Consider the following 20,366-nt stretch of genomic DNA (forward strand, 5'->3'; position numbering starts at 1 on the left):
TCACAAAGACAGGTGAAACAGATCAGTGTGTGACACCTCTTTCTCCTCCTCTTCCTCCGTCTCCATGCAGGCTGGGTCCTGTCTGGACCACCAGGTTTGGTTTATTTGTAATGTGAGAAGACCCCCAGGTTTCAGGGGCTCAAACATCTGAAAAAGCCTCACCGAAGTCCAACACTGACAAAACGTCACAAAATAGGGGCCTCCCGACTGGCGCAGTGGTCTAAGGTACTGCATCGCAGTGCTTGTAGTGTCACTACAGATCCAAGTTCGATGCGGGCTGTGTCGCAGCCGGCCGCAACCGGGAGACCCATGAGGCGGCGCACAAGTGGCCCAGCGTCATCCGGGTTAGGGAACGGTTTGGATGTCCTTGTCCCATCGTGCTCTAGCGACTCCTGTGGCGGGCCGGGCACATGCATGCTGACATGCTCACCACTGTGTTTCCTCCAACACGTTGGTGCGGTTGGGTTAAGTGAGCAGTGTGTCAAGAAGCAGTGCAGCTTGGCAGGGTCGTGTTTCAGAGGACGCATGGCTCTCGACCTTCAGCTCTCCCGACTCCCCACAGGAGTTGCAGTGATGGGACAAGACTGTAACTATGAATTGGGGAGAAAAAGGGATAATAAAAATATACAGTGCCTTGCGAAAGTATTCGGCCCCCTTGAACTTTGCAACCTTTTGCCACATTTCAGGCTTCAAACATAAAGATATAAAACTGTATTTTTTGTGAAGAATCAACAACAAGTGGGACACAATCATGAAGTGGATATTTCAAACTTTTTTAACAAATCAAAAACTGAAAAATTGGGCGTGCAAAATTATTCAGCCCCCTTAAGTTAATACTTTGTAGCGCCACCTTTTGCTGCGATTACAGCTGTAAGTAATTTGGGGTATGTCTCTATCAGTTTTGCACATCGAGAGACTGAAAGTTTTTCCCATTCCTCCTTGCAAAACAGCTCGAGCTCAGTGAGGTTGGATGGAGAGCATTTGTGAAGAGCAGTTTTCAGTTCTTTCCACAGATTCTCGATTGGATTCAGGTCTGGACTTTGACTTGGCCATTCTAACACCTGGATATGTTTATTTTTGAACCATTCCATTGTAGATTTTGCTTTATGTTTTGGATCATTGTCTTGTTGGAAGAAAAATCTCCGTCCCAGTCTCAGGTCTTTTGCAGACTCCATCAGGTTTTCTTCCAGAATGGTCCTGTATTTGGCTCCATCCATCTTCCCATCAATTTTAACCATCTTCCCTGTCCCTGCTGAAGAAAAGCAGGCCCAAACCATGATGCTGCCACCACCATGTTTGACAGTGAAGATGGTGTGTTCAGGGTGATGAGCTGTGTTGCTTTTACGCCAAACATAACGTTTTGCATTGTTGCCAAAAAGTTCAATTTTGGTTTCATCTGACCAGAGCACCATCTTCCACATGTTTGGTGTGTCTCCCAGGTGGCTTGTGGCAAACTTTAAATGACACTTTTTATTGATATCTTTAAGAAATGGCTTTCTTCTTGCCACTCTTCCATAAAGGCCAGATTTGTGCATTATACGACTGATTGTTGTCCTATGGACAGAGTCTCCCACCTCAGCTGTAGATCTCTGCAGTTCATCCAGAGTGATCATGGGCCTCTTGGCTGCATCTCTGATCAGTCTTCTCCTTGTATGAGCTGAAAGTTTAGAGGGACGGCCAGGTCTTGGTAGATTTGCAGTGGTCTGATACTCCTTCCATTTCAATATTATCGCTTGCACAGTGCTCCTTGGGATGTTTAAAGCTTGGGAAATCTTTTGTATCCAAATCCGGCTTTAAACTTCTTCACAACAGTATCTCGGACCTGCCTGGTGTGTTCCTTGTTCTTCATGATGCTCTCTGCGCTTTTAACGGACCTCTGAGACTATCACAGTGCAGGTGCATTTATACGGAGACTTGATTACACACAGGTGGATTGTATTTATCATCATTAGTCATTTAGGTCAACATTGGATCATTCAGAGATCCTCACTGAACTTCTGGAGAGAGTTTGCTGCACTGAAAGTAAAGGGGCTGAATAATTTTGCACGCCCAATTTTTCAGTTTTTGATTTGTTAAAAAAGTTTGAAATATCCAATAAATGTCGTTCCACTTCATGATTGTGTCCCACTTGTTGTTGATTCTTCACAAAAAAATACAGTTTTATATCTTTATGTTTGAAGCCTGAAATGTGGCAAAAGGTCGCAAAGTTTAAGGGGGCCGAATACTTTCGCAAGGCACTGTAAATCAACGTCGTCATAATATATGCACAAACTCCTACGAATTGCTTCGGTTGGGAAGCATGCAGACGCCTTGAGTCTATTGTCCTGCTGCCGAAAGGCCACTTCACAACTACAGTGTGTGTTAGGGACCAGGTTGCCATAGAACAGAGTCAGCTGACCTGGTCCCTGAACTCTAAGTTGTCTCAAGGACAGGCTGAAATAACCTCAAGAAATTCCTGTCCTCTACCTCAACTCACATCCACATGTACAATGCTTCTTCTGGATTCCCTGACTGGTATTTAGGGCATCTTTGACCGTAAATCTCTTACACTACAACACTTTCACTTCCACCTAGTCCACATCCTGTTTGCTGTGTGTGTGTGTGTGTGTGTGTGTGTGTGTGTGTGCATGTCTTGAGTGTTGCAATAAACGTGTGTTCTGTACATCTATCTCTTACTGGTCATTTCCGTCCTTTTACCGGGACGCTGGGACAGTTGCGCCACTTTCAGAAACCACCACAAAGTGGCTCGCTTTGTCAACAGGGCCAAGGAACGAGGAAATAAGCAATGCCATGATGCTTTCTTATAAGACAAAAGCCACAGTGACACTGTTGGATTGAAAGAAAAAAAGGCCAAAGGAATATCATTACCTGGAAATACTCATCCATCCACAATGAAAAGTTTGTCAGAAATAGGAGTTTTGAACAGTATATACTGGAAGACATGAAAAACAATTGATGGAATATGGTATCTCAAGATACCATTTAGGAGAAATGTGTGGCACCAGGCCCTGACTTACCTGTAGCTATACAGTGTTTGCTACCAGGCCAGTGCACTTAACACCTCTTCTTCATGTCATCATTGGCATAATCTCTTTTATTACAGTGTTGTTATTCAGTGTTGTTGTAGTGTTACAATGTCTGAAAAGGTTATCTGCTATGTTGGTTACTAATGTGGTATATTATCCCAGACCCTGGATGTAGGACTTTGTACGCTAGTATTGAACTTGACATGTGTCTGTATTTCAATTGTCAATGTATCACAATGTAACTCCATTGATTATTATTATGACATTATATTTTGTTTGTTCATTGTATTATCATATTATTTATAGTTGATATTATTGTAATGTCCTGGTAGTCGGTGAGTAGGCTTCTTACTTGCTTCTTGTTTCATCAGCACATCCTTTACACATTCACAAAAACACACACATACTGCTTTTTATCCCAACAAACTCGCCCCCCCAAAATGATCTGACAACTCAATATTTATTAGATTTTCCCCCTGTGTGCATACAGTTATGAAATTAAATTCTTATTATGTCTATGCAATTGTTATTTTACCATTTGTCCAACCAATGTAAATTATACTTAATCAAAGACATTGTATGTACACTTCTTTTTTTTTATAAAGAACCTTCGTTTCTCATAACTTTAAAATGAATGTTGAACTGAGCCAGTAGGAGTTATTTTTCAAATGTAGCAGCCATTATCGGTTAAGGAAAAAGTGCCAATTGAGCTTTCTGTCAAGGACTGAGACAGCAATGCATCACATGAAAGCAAGAGGAAAACTGTAGTAACCCACAACCTGCAGAAACCTAGCAAACCTACAATGACTGAATGCTATCTTAAAAAAACAGACTTCTGTTTTTTTCAAGGGCATTGTAAGGCAACATGTTGACCATTTTATCAACACGCTAGTTGATAAGGGGTGTAACTTGTATAATGATGATGTCACAACTTAAATAAACTGTCTTTAACAAAAAACAAAGTTGAAAAAATATATATTCTCCATGATCAAATATTAAACTACCCTTGAGATGCCAAAAAAACAACAATGCAGTCAAAAAGTGGGTAAAAATGTAATGTACACCAAAACAGTAGAATAATTTAATTGTATCCCCATTGACACCTTCACCATTTTGCGTGGCAAGAAAGGGTTAAGGAACGTAAGGAACGTAAGTTTATTTTACGCTGTTTGTTGTCATGACTACAGGAGGACTTGTCAGGTTTTTAAGTGGGATTCACCATGATGGGACTGCAATGAAAAGAGATGGAATGAAGTCAAAAAATTATTCAATGTACAATGTACCTCTCCACTTATAGTAAGTACAAATCAATGGATATGGCTTTAGCTACCTATCAAACTGTCTGATTCCATTCACAGCGTCATGTGGCCTCAACCCACAGGGCTAAGACTGGGCTGCCGGTGCATCAGCGCCTGTAAACAAAATGAGATATACAGTACATAGAAGTGAATACAATCTGAAAGCATCATACAGTATAATGGATCCCCTCCATCTCTCTCTATGTCAGAGAGTGACAGACGGGTTAAATATGTCTGAAACGGATGCGAGATGTACACAAGTAAAATGTTAGCACACATGACTGTAAGTCAAATCAAATTGTATTCGCGACGAATACAACAGGTGTTAGACCTTTCTGTGAAATGCTGACTTGCAAGCCCTTAACTAACAATACAGTTTGAAGAAAAATAAGAGTTAAGAAAAATATTTACTAAATAAACTAAAGTAAAAATTAATAGAACACTAATAAAATAACAATAACAAGGCTATATACGGGATGGCAGGTAGCCTAGTGGTTAGAGCGTTGGGCCAGTAACCGAAACGTTGCTAGATTGAATCGCAGAGCTGACAACGTAAAAATCTGCCGTTCTGCCCCTGAACAAGGCAGTTAACCCACTGTTCCCTGGTAGGCCGTCATTGTAAATAAGAATTTGTTCTTAACTGACTTGCCTAGTTAAATAAAAAAATACTGGAGGTACCGGTACTGAGTCAATGTGTGTGGGTACAGATTATTTGAGGAAAATAAGTGTCTGCTAAATTGCATATATGATATGTTAATGTGCTAATGTGGCTTGGTGGATCATAATGTTCTGCTGACATTACCGTGAGAGGCACCCTGTGTCATGTAATCCTGTTGGTCTGGTTGGTCCAGAATGTCAGCTGGAACATCTGAGGGAGAAAAGGATGTTTATTCCAATCCACACTGTTCCCAGTAAAGCTCTGTTAAGTGCTCCCAGTATGCAGGTTTATATGTCTTTTTTTAACGTTCTTTCATCCTTGTGTTGTTCTCTTCCTCATACTTGTCATTGTACCTCATGTGTTTGGATAAATGAGTCAGTCAGATAACTCCCTGCACAGTGCTAAGAGTGTGTGTGTGTGTGTGTGTGTGTGTGTGTGTGTGTGTGTGTGTGTCTGCATAATGTTGTGAGATGTAATCTCTGTTCATACAAACAGACATCTGATCAGACTTCATTATCTCTGTTCATACAAACAGACATCTGATCAGACTTCATTATCTCTGTTCAAACAAACAGACATCGGATCAGACTTCATTATCTCTGTTCATACAAACAGACATCTGATCAGACTTCATTATCTCTGTTCAAACATACAGACATCTGATCAGACTTCATTGTCTCTGTTCATACAAACAGACATCTGATCAGAGAAGTCACAGGGACAAAATATATGTTTACTTCATGGCACATTGACTGAGTTGGTTGGTGCACACACATGCACTGTTTCCTCCCCTGGTCGAGGAAGCCTTAGAATGATGGGGCCTTTCATTGGTAACTACCCAAAGATGTAAGTCAGTTTTGCTCTTTACCTTCTGAATCTGGAGCCATTGTTTCTGCCCCAATCATGTCATCATCACCCATATCGTCATCTGAGGGGAAAAAACACGAAACAGACTTTATTTTACTATTTAAATTATTCAAATGTGAATGTTTGTTTGTATGGCTTTGACTAACCTTTCGCCATGGACTCTGACACATCATGGGAATCCTCGTCGGTCTCATCCTCATCTAAAGACCAGATTAATATACATGATGTTGACCCACAATAATTAATTAGAACGTTTACAACAGCTAAAGACCAAGCCATTTGAAAGCACAGCTGATATGATTCAGGATAAGAGGAAACAAACCTTTGTGTGAATCTGTGCCTGGCTCTGCATCAGATTCAGATTTGTCATCCTCTGAGTCTATGAAAAGAAAATGTGCATAACATCGAGAAATAGTATGAAATGATGGAACGTTTCATGCAAATTACTCCAGGCTCTTTGATTCAGTGCTGCATGGATCAGCTGATTAACAAGAAAGGGGATCAAGTGACATGCAAGATAGATTGACATACCAGAGGCATCCTTGTCATCTTTGTCAGCATCATCAGAATCTGTATCAGAAAGCGATGTTTCAGTTATCACAATATGGTACCATTACCACTCACAATATAGTACTTAGTGCTTTTATATTTTTTTATTTAACCTTTATTTAACTAGGCAAGTCAGTTAAGAACAAATTGTTATTTACAATGATGGCCTACCCCGGCCAAACCCGGACGACGCTGAGCCAATTGTGCGCCGTCCTATGGGACTCCCAATTGCGGCCGGTTGTGATACAGTCTGGAATCTAACCAGGGTCTGTAGTGACATCTCTAGCACTGAGATGCAGTGCCTTAGACCGCTGGGCCACTAGGGAGCCCATTTTACAGGGAATCACATATGTACATTTCATTATGGCCTAATTATTAGCTACATTTCTATGGTTTAGTAGTGGTAACCGCACCTTTGGGCTCCTTCATCATGCTATCATCAGTGTCCTCTTCACTGTTGGAGTCTGCGTCAGCCTCAGTCTTATCCTCACTCTCATCCTTGATCTCATTCTTACTGTCATCCTTACTGTCCTCCTTACTGTCGGACTCTGTTGTGTCTAGGTTCATCTCCGCATCCAGCTCCTCCTCCTCCTTCTCCGCCTCCTCCAGCTTCCCCTCCTCCTTTGACTCCATCTCCGCCTCCTCCTCCGAATCCTGTAGAGGCTCAAAGTCTTGGCTCCCTACAGGGCTTCCCTCCTTGATGTTGTCTTCAGGGCTGGCCTGCTCTTCCCCCATGTCACCTCTCTCCTTCATGTCCATTTCCTGCTGCTTTGGTTCCTCCTCCGAGACCTGGACATCCGCTTCGCTGCTGTCTTTGCTGTCGTCTGAGCTGTCGCTGTCTATCTCATCTTCTTTGTCTGGCTTGACGTTTTCGTCTGAGCTGTCGCTGTCTTTCTCATCTTCTTTGTCTGGCTTGTCGTTTTCTTCTGAGCTGTCGCTGTCTTTCTCATCTTCTTCTGAGCTGTCGCTGTCTTTCTCATCTTCTTTGTCTGGCTTGTCGTTTTCTTCTGAGCTGTCGCTGTCTTTCTCATCTTCTTCTGAGCTGTCGCTGTCTTTCTCATCTTCTTTGTCTGGCTTGTCGTTTTCGTCTGAGCTGTCGCTGTCTTTCTCATCTTCTTTGTCTGGCTTGTCGTTTTCATCTGAGCTGTCGCTGTCTTTCTCATCTTCTTTGTCTGGCTTGTCGTTTTCTTCTGAGGTGTCCTGTTGGCTCTCTCTGTCCTTTTCTTCTATTTCCTGGTGCTCTGGTTCCTCCTCCGGAACCTGGGCCTCTTCTTCGCTGCTGTCTTTGCGGTCGTCTGAGCTGTCGCTGTCTTTGCTGTCATCTGTGCTGTCTTTCTTGTCGTCTTTGTCTGGCTTGTCATCCTTAGTGTCTGAGTCTGCGTCGTCTTGTTTGCTGTCGCTGTCCGTCGCTTCCTCTGTCTCTGTGTCTTCTGCGCTGTCCTTCTCTTCTGCAGGAGCCTTACCATCTAGTTCAATGTCCTTATCCTCATCACTATCGTCTTTGTCTGTGGCAGCATCTGCAGAAAAGTGACAGTGTTTAGACATTCTGGTAATTAATTATTACGGTATATGACATAGAATATGTAGTTCTGAACCAATTGAGAACAAGAGAGGTCATGGGGGACACCAGTAGTGAGAACAAAAGAGGTCATAGTACTGAGCCCTGGGGGACAACAGTAGAGAGACCTTCCCTATAATGACCCTTTGTGGGTGAGAGATGCACAACCTTCAATGAGCAGACTCACCTGCAGAGTCATTATCTAACATTTCTTCTTCACCTGCAGTATCCTTCCCATCTGCATCCTCTTGAGCTGAAGAAAATAACAGGTTTATGACCAACTGATGGGTAGAATGGCTCAAATGACAGTTTCCCAGACAATGAATATCCAGTTCAGAAATTTCAATTTAGCACACCTGAGTCACTCTTGTCGTCATCTTTGTCTGTCTCCATGGCCTGCTCCGTGTCATCACTGGTCACGTCTACAATCACACATGATTTATGTAATCAAACTTTCGCAACCTATTATTTGATGTCGTTGTATTGCCAATGAACCTGTCTAGTACAACATTATGATGAAAACCTTGACGTTGTTCTTCATACTTACCAGAGTCAGCTTGCACATCTGTCAACACTTCATCTTAAAAAGAAACACAAAGTTCATTGTGTGTTTTATTATGAGTACCTAATCATGTTTTCATTAGACAGGGTCATGTATTGTCTATTTATCAATGCTTTGAGGGGGGGGGGCGTACAGTATTAGACAGGGTCATGTATTGTCTATTTATCAATGCTTTGAGGGGGGCGTACAGTATTAGACAGGGTCATGTATTGTCTATTTATCAATGCTTTGAGGGTATTAGACAGGGTCATGTATTGTCTATTTATCAATGCTTTGAGGGGGGCGTACAGTATTAGACAGGGTGATGTATTGTCTATTTATCAATGCTTTGAGGGGGGCAGTAGGGTCAGTCTATTTATCAATGCTTTGAGGGTATTAGACAGGGTCATGTATTGTCTATTTATCAATGCTTTGAGGGGGGGGCGTACAGTATTAGACAGGGTCATGTATTGTCTATTTATCAATGCTTTGAGGGGGGGGCGTACAGTATTAGACAGGGTCATGTATTGTCTATTTATCAATGCTTTGAGGGGGCGTACAGTATTAGACAGGGTCATGTATTGTCTATTTATCAATGCTTTGAGGGGGGGCGTACAGTATTAGACAGGGTCATGTATTGTCTATTTATCAATGCTTTGAGGGGGGCGTACAGTATTAGACAGGGTCATGTATTGTCTATTTATCAATGCTTTGAGGGGGGCGTACAGTATTAGACAGGGTCATGTATTGTCTATTTATCAATGCTTTGAGGGGGGCGTACAGTATTAGACAGGGTCATGTATTGTCTATTTATCAATGCTTTGAGGGGGGCGTACAGTATTAGACAGGGTCATGTATTGTCTATTTATCAATGCTTTGAGGGGGGCGTACAGTATTAGACAGGGTCATGTATTGTCTATTTATCAATGCTTTGAGGGGGCGTACAGTATTAGACAGGGTCATGTATTGTCTATTTATCAATGCTTTGAGGGGGGGGCGTACAGTATTAGACAGGGTCATGTATTGTCTATTTATCAATGCTTTGAGGGGGGCGTACAGTATTAGACAGGGTCATGTATTGTCTATTTATCAATGCTTTGAGGGGGGCGTACAGTATTAGACAGGGTCATGTATTGTCTATTTATCAATGCTTTGAGGGGGGGGCGTACAGTATTAACGACGGTATTTACAGCATCGTCCCGGTCGTCCTTGTCTGTGGAATGACAGAGGATGACCTACTGCACTGCGACGGTTCTAGTTCTTCACGACCAAAACAAAGGAACTTTTTTTTACTGCCAGCGCTTCCTATTGAAAATACTGTGAAGATAACTATGTTTTGTCTTTCTCAGCAAGGAGTTCACCTGCCTCATGTTATGATTAGTTAATGTCAGAATCCAAGTATTTATTTTTGTAGATACATAATCCAAGTCTTTAGTCCCTTATCCTCAGAGGCATCATCTGACTGTTTTTCTTCTTTATTGCCATCTAATGCAGTTTCCCAACTCCAGTCCTCTAGAACCCCAAAAGCACACAATTTTGGTGTAGCCCCAGACAAGCACATCTGATTCAACGTGTCAACTAATCATCAAGACCTCAATGAGTTGAATCAACGTGTACTGTTGGGGGTACTTGAGGACTGGAGTTGGGAAACACTGATCTGATGGACAAAGAAAAATACTCTTAGATGTGTATCTCCAACGTTAATGTTGGGTACTGTGCACTTTTCCACATCATACTGTCCTCGTATTTTTGGCATGTTTTTCATCTGTCTTTATCTTCACCAGCTGCCATGTACTTTAACTTACAGATTTTGGTTTTGAATCAGTCTGTTTTTAACACTTACCTGTGGAGTCACTGTCAGGAGACTCTGTGGAGTCACTGTCAGGAGACTCTGTGGAGTCACTGTCAGGAGACTCTGTGGAGTCACTCTCTGGAGACTCTGTGGAATCACTCTCTGGAGACTCTGTGGAGTCATCTTCTGGAGACTTATCCACATCTGCTGATTCTGAAATCATAATTTAAAGCAACATAGATGTATTATATATTTTAAGTCTGCTTGTTGATGTTTATAGCAATGTTTATTACACTGATGATGTTTGTTACAGCTATAATGATACTATGTTCTGATGATCAGTGAAGTCAGAGCTTGGTTATTGAACAAGGAATTCAGAGAGAAAATGTCTTACCCAAAACCTCTGCTGACACCTTCTCACTGTCATCATGTCTATGTCCCGGGATTTTTTGTTTGTTACTTTACAACCTCATGCTAATCACATTAGTCTACATTAGCTCAACCGTCCCGTAGAGGTTAAAGACTTATCCAAAAAGACTCACAGGTGTAATCGGTGAGCTTTTACAAAGTATTGACTCAGGGTATGAGTACTTATGTACTTATATCTACTTATGTAAGTTAGATATTTCTGTATTATATTTTCAATAAATTTACAACATTTTCTAAAAACATGTTTTCACTTTTGTCATTATGTGTAGCTGGGTGATAAAAAAAATAAAAAAATACATTTTGAATTCAGGCTGTAACACAACAACATTTGGAATAAGTATGACAACTTTCTGAAGACACTAAGTATAATACTGAAAGGCACAATTTATAGTACAATATTTACACATGTATCAGGGAAGGGGGAATTGGGGATCCAAGCGTCACCTCTAACTACCATTTTGTACAATGTATAATAACTCTTGAAGAATTTGTGTTTCACTTTGTATCTTTGTTTTGACTAAAGTAGCTGTTGTACCCAGCTGTGCTTAGACTTTCTGGGGGTAAAAGTAGCTGTTGTACACAAAAGAATGAGGAAGCTGTGGCCTTGGGTGGCAAGAACATCTCTCAAAATGTATCGCTTCCCTCACCAGCTGCATCTTACCATAATGACATTATCGCTTCACTCACCAGCTGCATCTTAACATAATGACATTATCGCTTCACTCACCAGATGCATCTTAACATAATGACATTATCGCTTCCCTCACCAGCTGCATCTTAACATAATGACATTATCGCTTCACTCACCAGCTGCATCAGTTGTATCTTGGCTGCCTGCTGCTTCAGCTGCATCTTAACATAATGACATTATCGCTTCCCTCACCAGCTGCATCTTAACATAATGACATTATCGCTTCCCTCACCAGCTGCATCTTAACATAATGACATTATTGCTTCACTCACCAGCTGCATCTTAACATAATGACATTATCGCTTCACTCACCAGCTGCATCTTAACATAATGACATTATTGCTTCACTCACCAGATGCATCTTAACATAATGACATTATCGCTTCCCTCACCAGCTGCATCTTAACATAATGACATTATCGCTTCACTCACCAGCTGCATCAGTTGTATCTTGGCTGCCTGCTGCTTCAGCTGCATCTTAACATAATGACATTATCGCTTCCCTCACCAGCTGCATCTTAACATAATGACATTATCGCTTCACTCACCAGCTGCATCTTTAACATAATGACATTATCGCTTCACTCACCAGCTGCATCAGTTGTATTTATCTTGGCTGCTGCTTCAGCTGCATCTTAACTTCATTAGCAGATGCATCTTAACATAATGACATTATCGCTTCACTCACCAGCTGCATCTTAACATAATGACATTATCGCTTCCCTCACCAGCTGCATCTTAACATAATGACATTATCGCTTCACTCACCAGCTGCATCAGTTGTATCTTGGCTGCCTGCTGCTTCAGCTGCATCTTAACATAATAACATTAGTGTTATTGGAAGGTATGAAAATACTGTGTAATTTCTTACCTTGTTATTGATTATACAACTATACAACATTTTGGCCATTGTTTTTGTTGACAGTAGATATAAGGCTAAAGTTTGTCTCTCACAGCTTTATCCAATTCGGAGTGACATTACAGTGGACATGCAGGTGAAGTATATACACACTACCGTTCAAAAGTTTGGGATCACTTAGAAATGTCCTTGTTCGATGTTATTTTAATGGACAACATTTTTTGCTTTTCTTCCAAAAACAAGAACATTTCTAAGTGACCCCAAACTTTTGAACGGTAATGTATATATTTTATGTGCACTTCAAGGCACAGCACGTGACAGCATGCCGCACTCGCCTGGGCAAAAAATATTTTACTGCATGAATTGAAATAACAAATCCTCATCATCAACAGGGACTTTCACATATTTTGACCAGCTGGTTAGCATTTTTCGTGATGAATCTTTGCAGCTTGCCAATCTAAGTGGGAATTTCTCAGTTCTTCCTCCAGGACAAGACTCATGACAATAAACGTCAACCGGCTCATTCTTATTGAATGATTTCGACCTTTGGCCATAACCCTTATCTTTGACATTTGACCTTTGTGTATTTTACTCCTAGGCCTCACCTGGGGCATCAGGGGCATCAGGACTGCCTGTGGTTTCCACGCTGGTATCTCCATCTAGAAGACAAGGACGGGTGACTTTGATGCTGTCATTGAAGTCACCATTACTGTAATTATCAGGAAATCCCCAGTAGTCAGTGTGCTTCATTTCCATTCAAATCAATTGGTGACTCACTGCTTGTGTCTGTGGATGTATCACTGCTACTCACATCTGATAAATGAAGAAGAAAACATTGGGTGAGTTGGAGTTCGTCGTCTGGCCATTGAACTTGTTTTAGCCATGGACTCTTCAGTAATAAAATTGGTCTGGACAAGATCAATATTACTATATTCTTTAATTGGTAAATGATTTTGATTGGGCTTACTGTCTTTCAAATAGTGTTTAAAGTGGATGTTATAGAATGTGTGTTTGAAGAAGGCAGTAAGTAAAATGTTTTATGGCATGAAAAGGTTTGGGGAATTGATATAACTTTGGCATGGATTTGAGAACCCTTTGGTTTATTCTGTCATCTGTCTAAACCTTCAGCATGGCCCACAGCAAATAGTCAGACTCTGACACATTTATGGGGCATGATGAGGTAGGACCCAGGAGCAGAGAAGAGAACCAATCGAGGAACCCTTGGTTTAGAAGAAATGTAAATACTTTACTGGGAAACATTCAACAGTAGGTACCATGTAAAACTGGGAAAACAACAAACACTAAGACTCGATAACTACTAAGGAGACAACGCACACAGAAAACAAATCAAGCTTCTGCAAAGGGTAACAGAAAACACACCTCACTTAAAAGGGAATCATAATTATTAACAGAAAACACCTGAGTGTCATAGTAGTCTCTAGGGCGGTCTCTGCCGCTCTCTGGGGACAGGTGAAACTATGACAATTTACTCATGTCTGGTCTAGAAAGCAATAGTCTAGATATGTTTCATGGGTACTGTTGTTATAGTGTATACATACAGGTTTATGTGAGTGTCCAATATTACAGTTCCTCTATAGAGGATAGTTAAGTGTCTCCATGATAGTCTCAAAGCAGGCCCATGTTGTCTGCTACCTAAAAACAAATTAGCGTCACGATCAACAGCTCAGTTTTGAATTCTCTCGTGTTGAACGTCCTTCACTGGTACTGTGAAGTTAAGGTTTTTACTTTCAGGGGGAATCACCATCGTAATTATTGTTCTAATCTACAGAGTTGGTTTCCTTGAGAGTTGAGTTGATTCTACATCATACACTTCTTCCTTGATAGAAAGACAGATTCCCCCAGTCCCCAAACCTAGCCACTCATACCTCCAGCCAGCTCTTTACTAGAGTCAGTCGCATCTGTGGTCCCTGTGAACAACAGAGGTTTTCTGTTTAGTTTCCGTCGGTATGAAATGGTACATACCTGGTGTGTTTAACTAGGTATTGGGTAGGAGATACATTGGAGTCAATACAAACCTACAGAGTCTCCAGCTGCTGCTGCAACTACCGGGCTGCCAGTGGGGCCTTCGCCATCTTTGGCACCTGAGACCAGAAAAGTATCATAGCACCCATTTTGTCAGTTGCCAATGATCACCCAGCTAAGCCAATACCAAACTATAAAACTCAATATCTTAATGTATCCAATCATGCAACACTGGTTTCAGTCCAGTGTTTTGAAAATGAATGTAAATGAAATCAGAAGACAAAGCACATGTCGGAAGCGATCCATATGTGACCTATGTGTGTAGGCTTTGACTGGAGGGCTTGTCAGTGTGCTTAACATTAAGGTGCTCTAGCAAAGCAGCAGCTCTCTCTGAAACACAGCACAATGAATGGTGTCATTGTTCCATCATAAACATCACTTCTGACTAAATACAAATACATTCATGTGTATACACTACTTATAATTAACAAAGCTTATTAGCCTGTAATTTTCTAACTGTTGTGGTAATTATGAACGTCATGATAAAACACAAATTACACGTTACCGTCATTATCTCCCTTAGTTCCATCTGCAAATGAAAGATGCATAGGGGAGCATGATTAGTGGTTTGGGGATTTATCTCCATTTGAATAGACCATATGTAAGGCCCACCCTACTTCTCTCTCTATCCCACATCAGGCACAAGAGAACAGACCTCTTTTGTGTCTCCACAGAGTGACCTGGGTTCTGATTACACTACCGTTGTGGAGAAGCAGAGGACTCCCATTGTGATTCAATGGGATGGATGGAGGTCGTCATATACATTGCAAAGGCCTCCTTAAACATAATGTAATGGTCATTTTGGTTGAGATGTTTGCTCACTTGATGTTTGCAGTGTAGCTTAGAGTAGCTTATAGTAGCTTACAGACTGGATAACTGGAAAGGTGAAGCATGTTTTGTCATTTGCGTTGAAACTGAAATTAAACTAAAATGGAAACCGTCGTCTCTAGACATCTTGTTCACCTATTATAAAAAATGTACATTATTATTAAGCTGTAGTTACTGATGGAAATATTCTAAATTCCCCAACATTTCTAAGATTTAACAGAAGGTTTAATTGAATGTTTTCTTACCAGTAATGGGGGCTGAGAGAGCAAGACCAGCCATAGCAAAGATCAAAGGAACAATCAACGTTCTGTTAGAATGAAGAACACAGAGATAGAACTGGTCACTTTTAAAACAATACTTTAGTCAAACAGATGTAATGACTTCTCCCAGAAGCCATCTTAAGGTCATAGTGGCAGTGGAAAAGGAAAAAGAGTATTTGAATGGAAGCAGGTAGGAGGAACTGTGTTTTTTCCCCTGCTCATTACATGATAATAAGAATATGTGTAACTTGCAGCAATGCCAAGTATCTTATGGATGTTCTTATGTTCAATATATATTATGGATAATGAATTATCAATGAAAAGTTCATAAAAAATGAATCAATGATATGTTGGTACATGATATACTTTTCATCTTTTAATATCATGAAAAGTCAAATAAAGGATTATTGTGAACTATTTTGACTTTAAAGGTAAATTCTCAAAATCTTTTTAAAGACTATTTAGAGTCCCGTCACTTTATCTTGTACCAGTATCATCATTGATATCAGTTGTAAAGTTATTGTTATTGAAGATTAGGATTGAACAAGAAAAAAGGAAATCTGGAACAACAACAAAAATGACACACACATTGCCAAGCTATTGCGATCCCACAAAAACAATGAATTAAACGGTTCGACTCTCTCTATCATTGAAATACCCTCAGCAGGTCTAAACGTCTCAAGTTTCCTTCTACAGGTAGACTAACAAATACACTTCCCCCAAGAATACAGCTGTCCAAATATGCCAAATAGATTGTGTCATTTTAAAAGTTCCAGTACACACGTAAGTCAAAACCAAATACCCAATGCAAGCCACCCTTGTGTTAGTGTTCACTTACCGTGACAGCATTGTGACGGGATAGTTTAGCCAGTGGGGCGACACTCAGGTGTCTCTATAGTTTCCAGTAGGTCTACAGTCTGGCTGGAGGGAGCCCAAGAGGTTTTATACTTTCACGACCCCCTCTGCTCCTAGGGGGCAGAGCCTGTGAGCCACAGATACACACTGACAGACAGAGAACACACTGGAATGCTAGTTGGCCCTAAACAGAAAGTACACAGTAGCAGAATACCTGACCACTGTGACTGACCCAAAATTAGGAAAAGCTTTGACTATTTACAGACTCAGTGAGTGTGGCCTTGCTATTGAGAGAGGTCGCCGTAGGCAGTAACGTTTACTGTTAATTTCTGATTGTTTATTTACCTTTTTGTTTATTGTCAATTTCACTTGCTTTGGCATTGGCATATTTTTATGTTTACATTCCCGTGCCAATAAAGCCCTTTGAATTGAATTGACAGAGGCGTTGCAGAAGAACAGCTAGCATTAAACTAGTTTAAAACAGGGTTGATCGTGAGGCTCTCACACCTTTGTGTTTTCAAACAGCTCATGTTCTAAAGTCCCCTCTGATCTGAATCTACCCCCATATCTCTCTTTAAAAACCCTCAGCCCCTCACACACACTCATAGCTTACACACTAACCCCGTCCCCCTCTGATCTGAGAGTTCATAGCAGTAGAGGAACAGGCTATTTATGAAGTTTATGGAACGAACAATGGCACAGGATTCATCACTTTAATTTAATATACATGGAGCATACCAAACATTAGGAACACCTTCCTAATATTGAGTTGAACCTCCTTTTGCCCTCAGAACAGCCTCAATTCGTTGGGGCATGGACTCAACAAGGTGCTGAAAGTGTTCCACAGGGTTACTGGCCCATGTTGACTCCAATGCATCCCACAGTTGTGTCAAGTTGGCTGGATGTCCATTGGGTAGTGGACCATTCTTGATACATATGGAAAACTATTGAGCGTGAAGTTCTTGATACAAGCCGGTGAGCCTGGCACCTACTACAATACCCCATTCAAATGCTCTTACATGTTTGGTCTTGCCCATTCGCCCTCTAAATGGCACACATACACAATCCAATTCTCAATTGTTTAAAGAATTAAAAATCCTTCTTTAACTTGTCTCCTCCCCTTCATCTACACAGATTGAAGTGGATTTAACAAGTGACATCAATAAGGGATCCTAGGTTTCACCTGGATTCACCTGGTCAGGCCATGTCATGGAAAGAGCAGGTGTTCTCAATGTTTGTATACTCAGTGTTTGTGTTGAACGGGTTGCTTCAACAACAACTAAAAAGACTTCCTCAAATCCTTTGTTGGGAAAATGATATTGTTGAGAAACCTTCAGTCTTTCTTCGTTTTCCTAAAGCAGTAGAGAGAATCTGTTCATGAGGTTTATAATGGTTGAAACAGAGAACATGACACAGACATCAAGGCATATAGTGTGCCTTGATGTTTCCATGTTTACGAGCTTTGTAACATGTTTAAAGCTTTGTAATGTTTTAATGAAGACTTCTAACAGTCGTTATGCTCCTCTGTGATAGTCTGTGACTTTATTCCCCCCCACTCAACTCTCACTTCATTAGTGATGATTATTATTCAGCGTGCTACGTTTTAAGACTTTGATGTAAAGATAAACACGGAGAGCTTTAGTATTATCACTATGGACAAACAGTTGTTACATTATCAACCTTATCATTTCACACCAAACAAGTTGCATCAGAGACTTACACTCACACTCTGAGGCAACTTTTATAAGCTGCATTTGAAGAGAACGAACCAACCAAAACTGTTATTGCATGATTTTCAGAACGTTTCTTTGGTACAACTAAAAAACTCTTCTACTAACCTGATGAAAACAGTCAGATATGACATTTTCACATGCAAGAGACCACACTGGCAGGATTATAATGGGTCTTCTCTGGTCAGATTAAACTCTTTTGAGGATTGGGGATTGACTGTTTCAGATGCTAATCTGATGCTAATGCTAACCGTTTGTATGGGAAATGGGTGAATAGGTGATCACTGAGATAAAGATAATAGATTACTGGTGTAACAGAATAATAGATTATTAGCTAGCTTCCACTGATATTAACCCCCTGCTGTTAGCTTCATTGGGTCTTCAGTTTAGCATTGTGTTGGCAACGGCCCACAATGAGTCCTCCATATCTGACTAAGAAGGGTCTTTCCATCCTGTACTAGTGGGCCTAAATTGCAGACAATTCAAAAGAGCTATAGTCAGGTTGTAGAGGCTCATTTAAGAGGTTATATGACTCAGTACCATTAATAAGCTTGGTACAGATGCTATCTTTCAGAAGGGGCTTTTCCACCCTATAATGGGCGGTAGGACTAAGCTTTTCGACACAGTCAATTAGTTAGCCTGTGTAACAAATAAGCATTTGATATCTTTCTCTTTCTCCTTTGCTTCTTCCTGATTCTCGATGCCTGGAAACCCCCGGGAGATTTCTCAGAACACCTCAATAGTCCTCATTCCTTGTTATTTTCAGTCACACAACATTTCAGTGAATGAACATGGGAGTGAACTCAGGTATTTGCTTACCAGGTTGCTTGCTTGGCATTTCAAATGAATTGCATCGTATTACAATTCAATCTATTGAAATCTCTCAGGAAAAAAGCTTAACTGTAAATAAGGGAGGTAGCAGACCCAATCAAACGCCTTTGTTTAATGTTCAGTTTTGATGGAACAAGCTGATCTGTTGAGGAGGGATGCTGTTGTATAATGACAAAATAGAGTCTGTCGGACTCTTGTGATTAGACAAAACAGAGCAATGAAGATATTGTGGTAGAATGGATTAAAGTGGGTTTCAATATCAATGGTGTCAGATGACATATTTATCCATATTCAGTGGTTCACTAGTTGGCTTTTGAAAGGTCCTCAACAATACAATTTGAAATAACAGATAACTTCCCAACATGGGTGTGGACTATCAAGTGTGAGGTATGACCTTACACGTTTTCAACAACATTCCAGTTTAAACATACTGACAAATGTGTTAATGCAGATTCAAGATCCAAGGTTTTCAACTTGGCTAGAGAGATAGAGATCAGTGCTTGATCTTTGACCCTGCTCTTGTCAGTCCTATAGTTATGGGGGTGTATGCCTTATGATTAACGAGACATGGTGTGATCATAACAACATACAGGATCTCAAGTCCTTTTGTTCACCTGACCTAGAATTCCTTACAATCAAATGCCGACTGCATTATCTGCCAAGAGACTTCTCTTCGATCATAATCACAGTCGTGTACATCCCCCCAAGCAGGCACATCGACAGCCCTGAAAGAACTTCATTTGACTCTATCTAAACTGGAAACCACATATCCCGAAGGTGCATTTATTGTAGCTGGGGATTTTAACAAGGCTAATCTGAAAACAAGGCTCCCTAAATTGTATCACCATATCGAATGCGCGACCCGGGTTGGCAAAACCCTGGATCATTGTTATTCTAACTTCCGCAACGCATACAAAGCCCTCCCCTGCCCTCCTTTCGGAAAATCTGACACGACTCCAATTTGTTGCTCCCAGAAACTGAAACAGGAAGCGCCAGTGCTCAGGTCTGTTCAACGTTGGTCCGACCAATCAGATTCCACGCTTCAAGATTGCTTCTATCACGTGGACTGGGATATGTTCCGGATAGCGTCAGACAATGACATTGATGAATACGCTGATTCGGTGAGCGAGTTTATTAGCAAGTGCATCGGTGATGTTGTACCCGCAGCATCTATTAAAACCTTCCCCAACCAGAAACCGTCGATTGATGGCAGCATTTGGGCAAAACGGAAAGTGCAAACCACTGCTTTTAATCAGGGCAAGGTGACCGGAAACATGACCGAAAACAAACAGTGTAGCTATTCCCTCCGCAAGGCAATCAAACAAGCTAAGCGTCAGTATAGAGACAAAGTAGAGTTGCAATTCAACGGCTCAGACACGAGAGGTATGTGGCAGGGTCTACAGTCAATCACGGACTACAAAAAGAAAACAAGCCCCGTCGCGCACACCGATGTCTTGCTCCCAGACAAACTAAACAACTTCTTTGCTCACTTTGAGGACAATACAGTGCCACTGACACGCCCCGCTACCAAAACCTGCGGGCTCTCCTTCA

The 20,366-nt window shown here is 41.1% G+C and overlaps 1 protein-coding gene across 9 annotated transcripts; it reads right to left on the minus strand.

Moving 5' to 3' along the window:
• Positions 1 to 3,467: 3,467 nt before the first annotated feature.
• stm (starmaker) lies at positions 3,468 to 16,393 on the minus strand. Of its 9 annotated transcripts, none has more exons than XM_042295196.1 (22): positions 16,238 to 16,393; positions 15,385 to 15,446; positions 14,817 to 14,840; positions 14,305 to 14,370; positions 14,155 to 14,196; positions 13,046 to 13,081; positions 12,874 to 12,927; positions 12,178 to 12,216; positions 11,842 to 11,880; positions 11,526 to 11,564; positions 10,341 to 10,502; positions 8,504 to 8,536; positions 8,313 to 8,378; positions 8,144 to 8,209; positions 6,812 to 7,915; positions 6,381 to 6,419; positions 6,172 to 6,228; positions 5,996 to 6,049; positions 5,851 to 5,910; positions 5,127 to 5,192; positions 4,357 to 4,438; positions 3,468 to 4,255 (listed from the first exon to the last, which is right to left on the minus strand). In XM_042295196.1, the coding sequence occupies exons 1-21, from the start codon at positions 16,246 to 16,248 to the stop codon at positions 4,410 to 4,412; spliced, it is 2,148 nt and encodes a 715-aa protein (XP_042151130.1). In that variant the 5' UTR covers positions 16,249 to 16,393; the 3' UTR covers positions 3,468 to 4,255; positions 4,357 to 4,409. The 9 variants fall into 9 exon arrangements, with proteins under 9 accessions (XP_042151130.1, XP_042151129.1, XP_042151132.1 ...); XM_042295195.1 differs by having other exon boundaries at positions 12,178 to 12,222; XM_042295198.1 differs by lacking the exon at positions 11,842 to 11,880 and having other exon boundaries at positions 11,526 to 11,570.
• Between the last annotated feature and the right edge of the window lie 3,973 nt (positions 16,394 to 20,366).

Source organism: Oncorhynchus tshawytscha, linkage group LG13 (genome assembly GCF_018296145.1).
Source record: "Oncorhynchus tshawytscha isolate Ot180627B linkage group LG13, Otsh_v2.0, whole genome shotgun sequence".
In the NCBI taxonomy this organism is placed as follows: Eukaryota; Metazoa; Chordata; class Actinopteri; order Salmoniformes; family Salmonidae; genus Oncorhynchus; species Oncorhynchus tshawytscha.

What these genes read in the sequence shown, in the direction of transcription:
- stm (XM_042295195.1), bottom strand. An exon ending in TCTCTCAGCCCCCATTACTG is followed by an intron (nt 14,841 to 15,384) that starts GTAAGAAAACAT and finishes TTTCATTTGCAG; the next exon opens with ATGGAACTAAGGGAGATAAT. An exon ending in AATGGCTCCAGATTCAGAAG is followed by an intron (nt 5,193 to 5,850) that starts GTAAAGAGCAAA and finishes TTTCTCCCTCAG; the next exon opens with ATGTTCCAGCTGACATTCTG.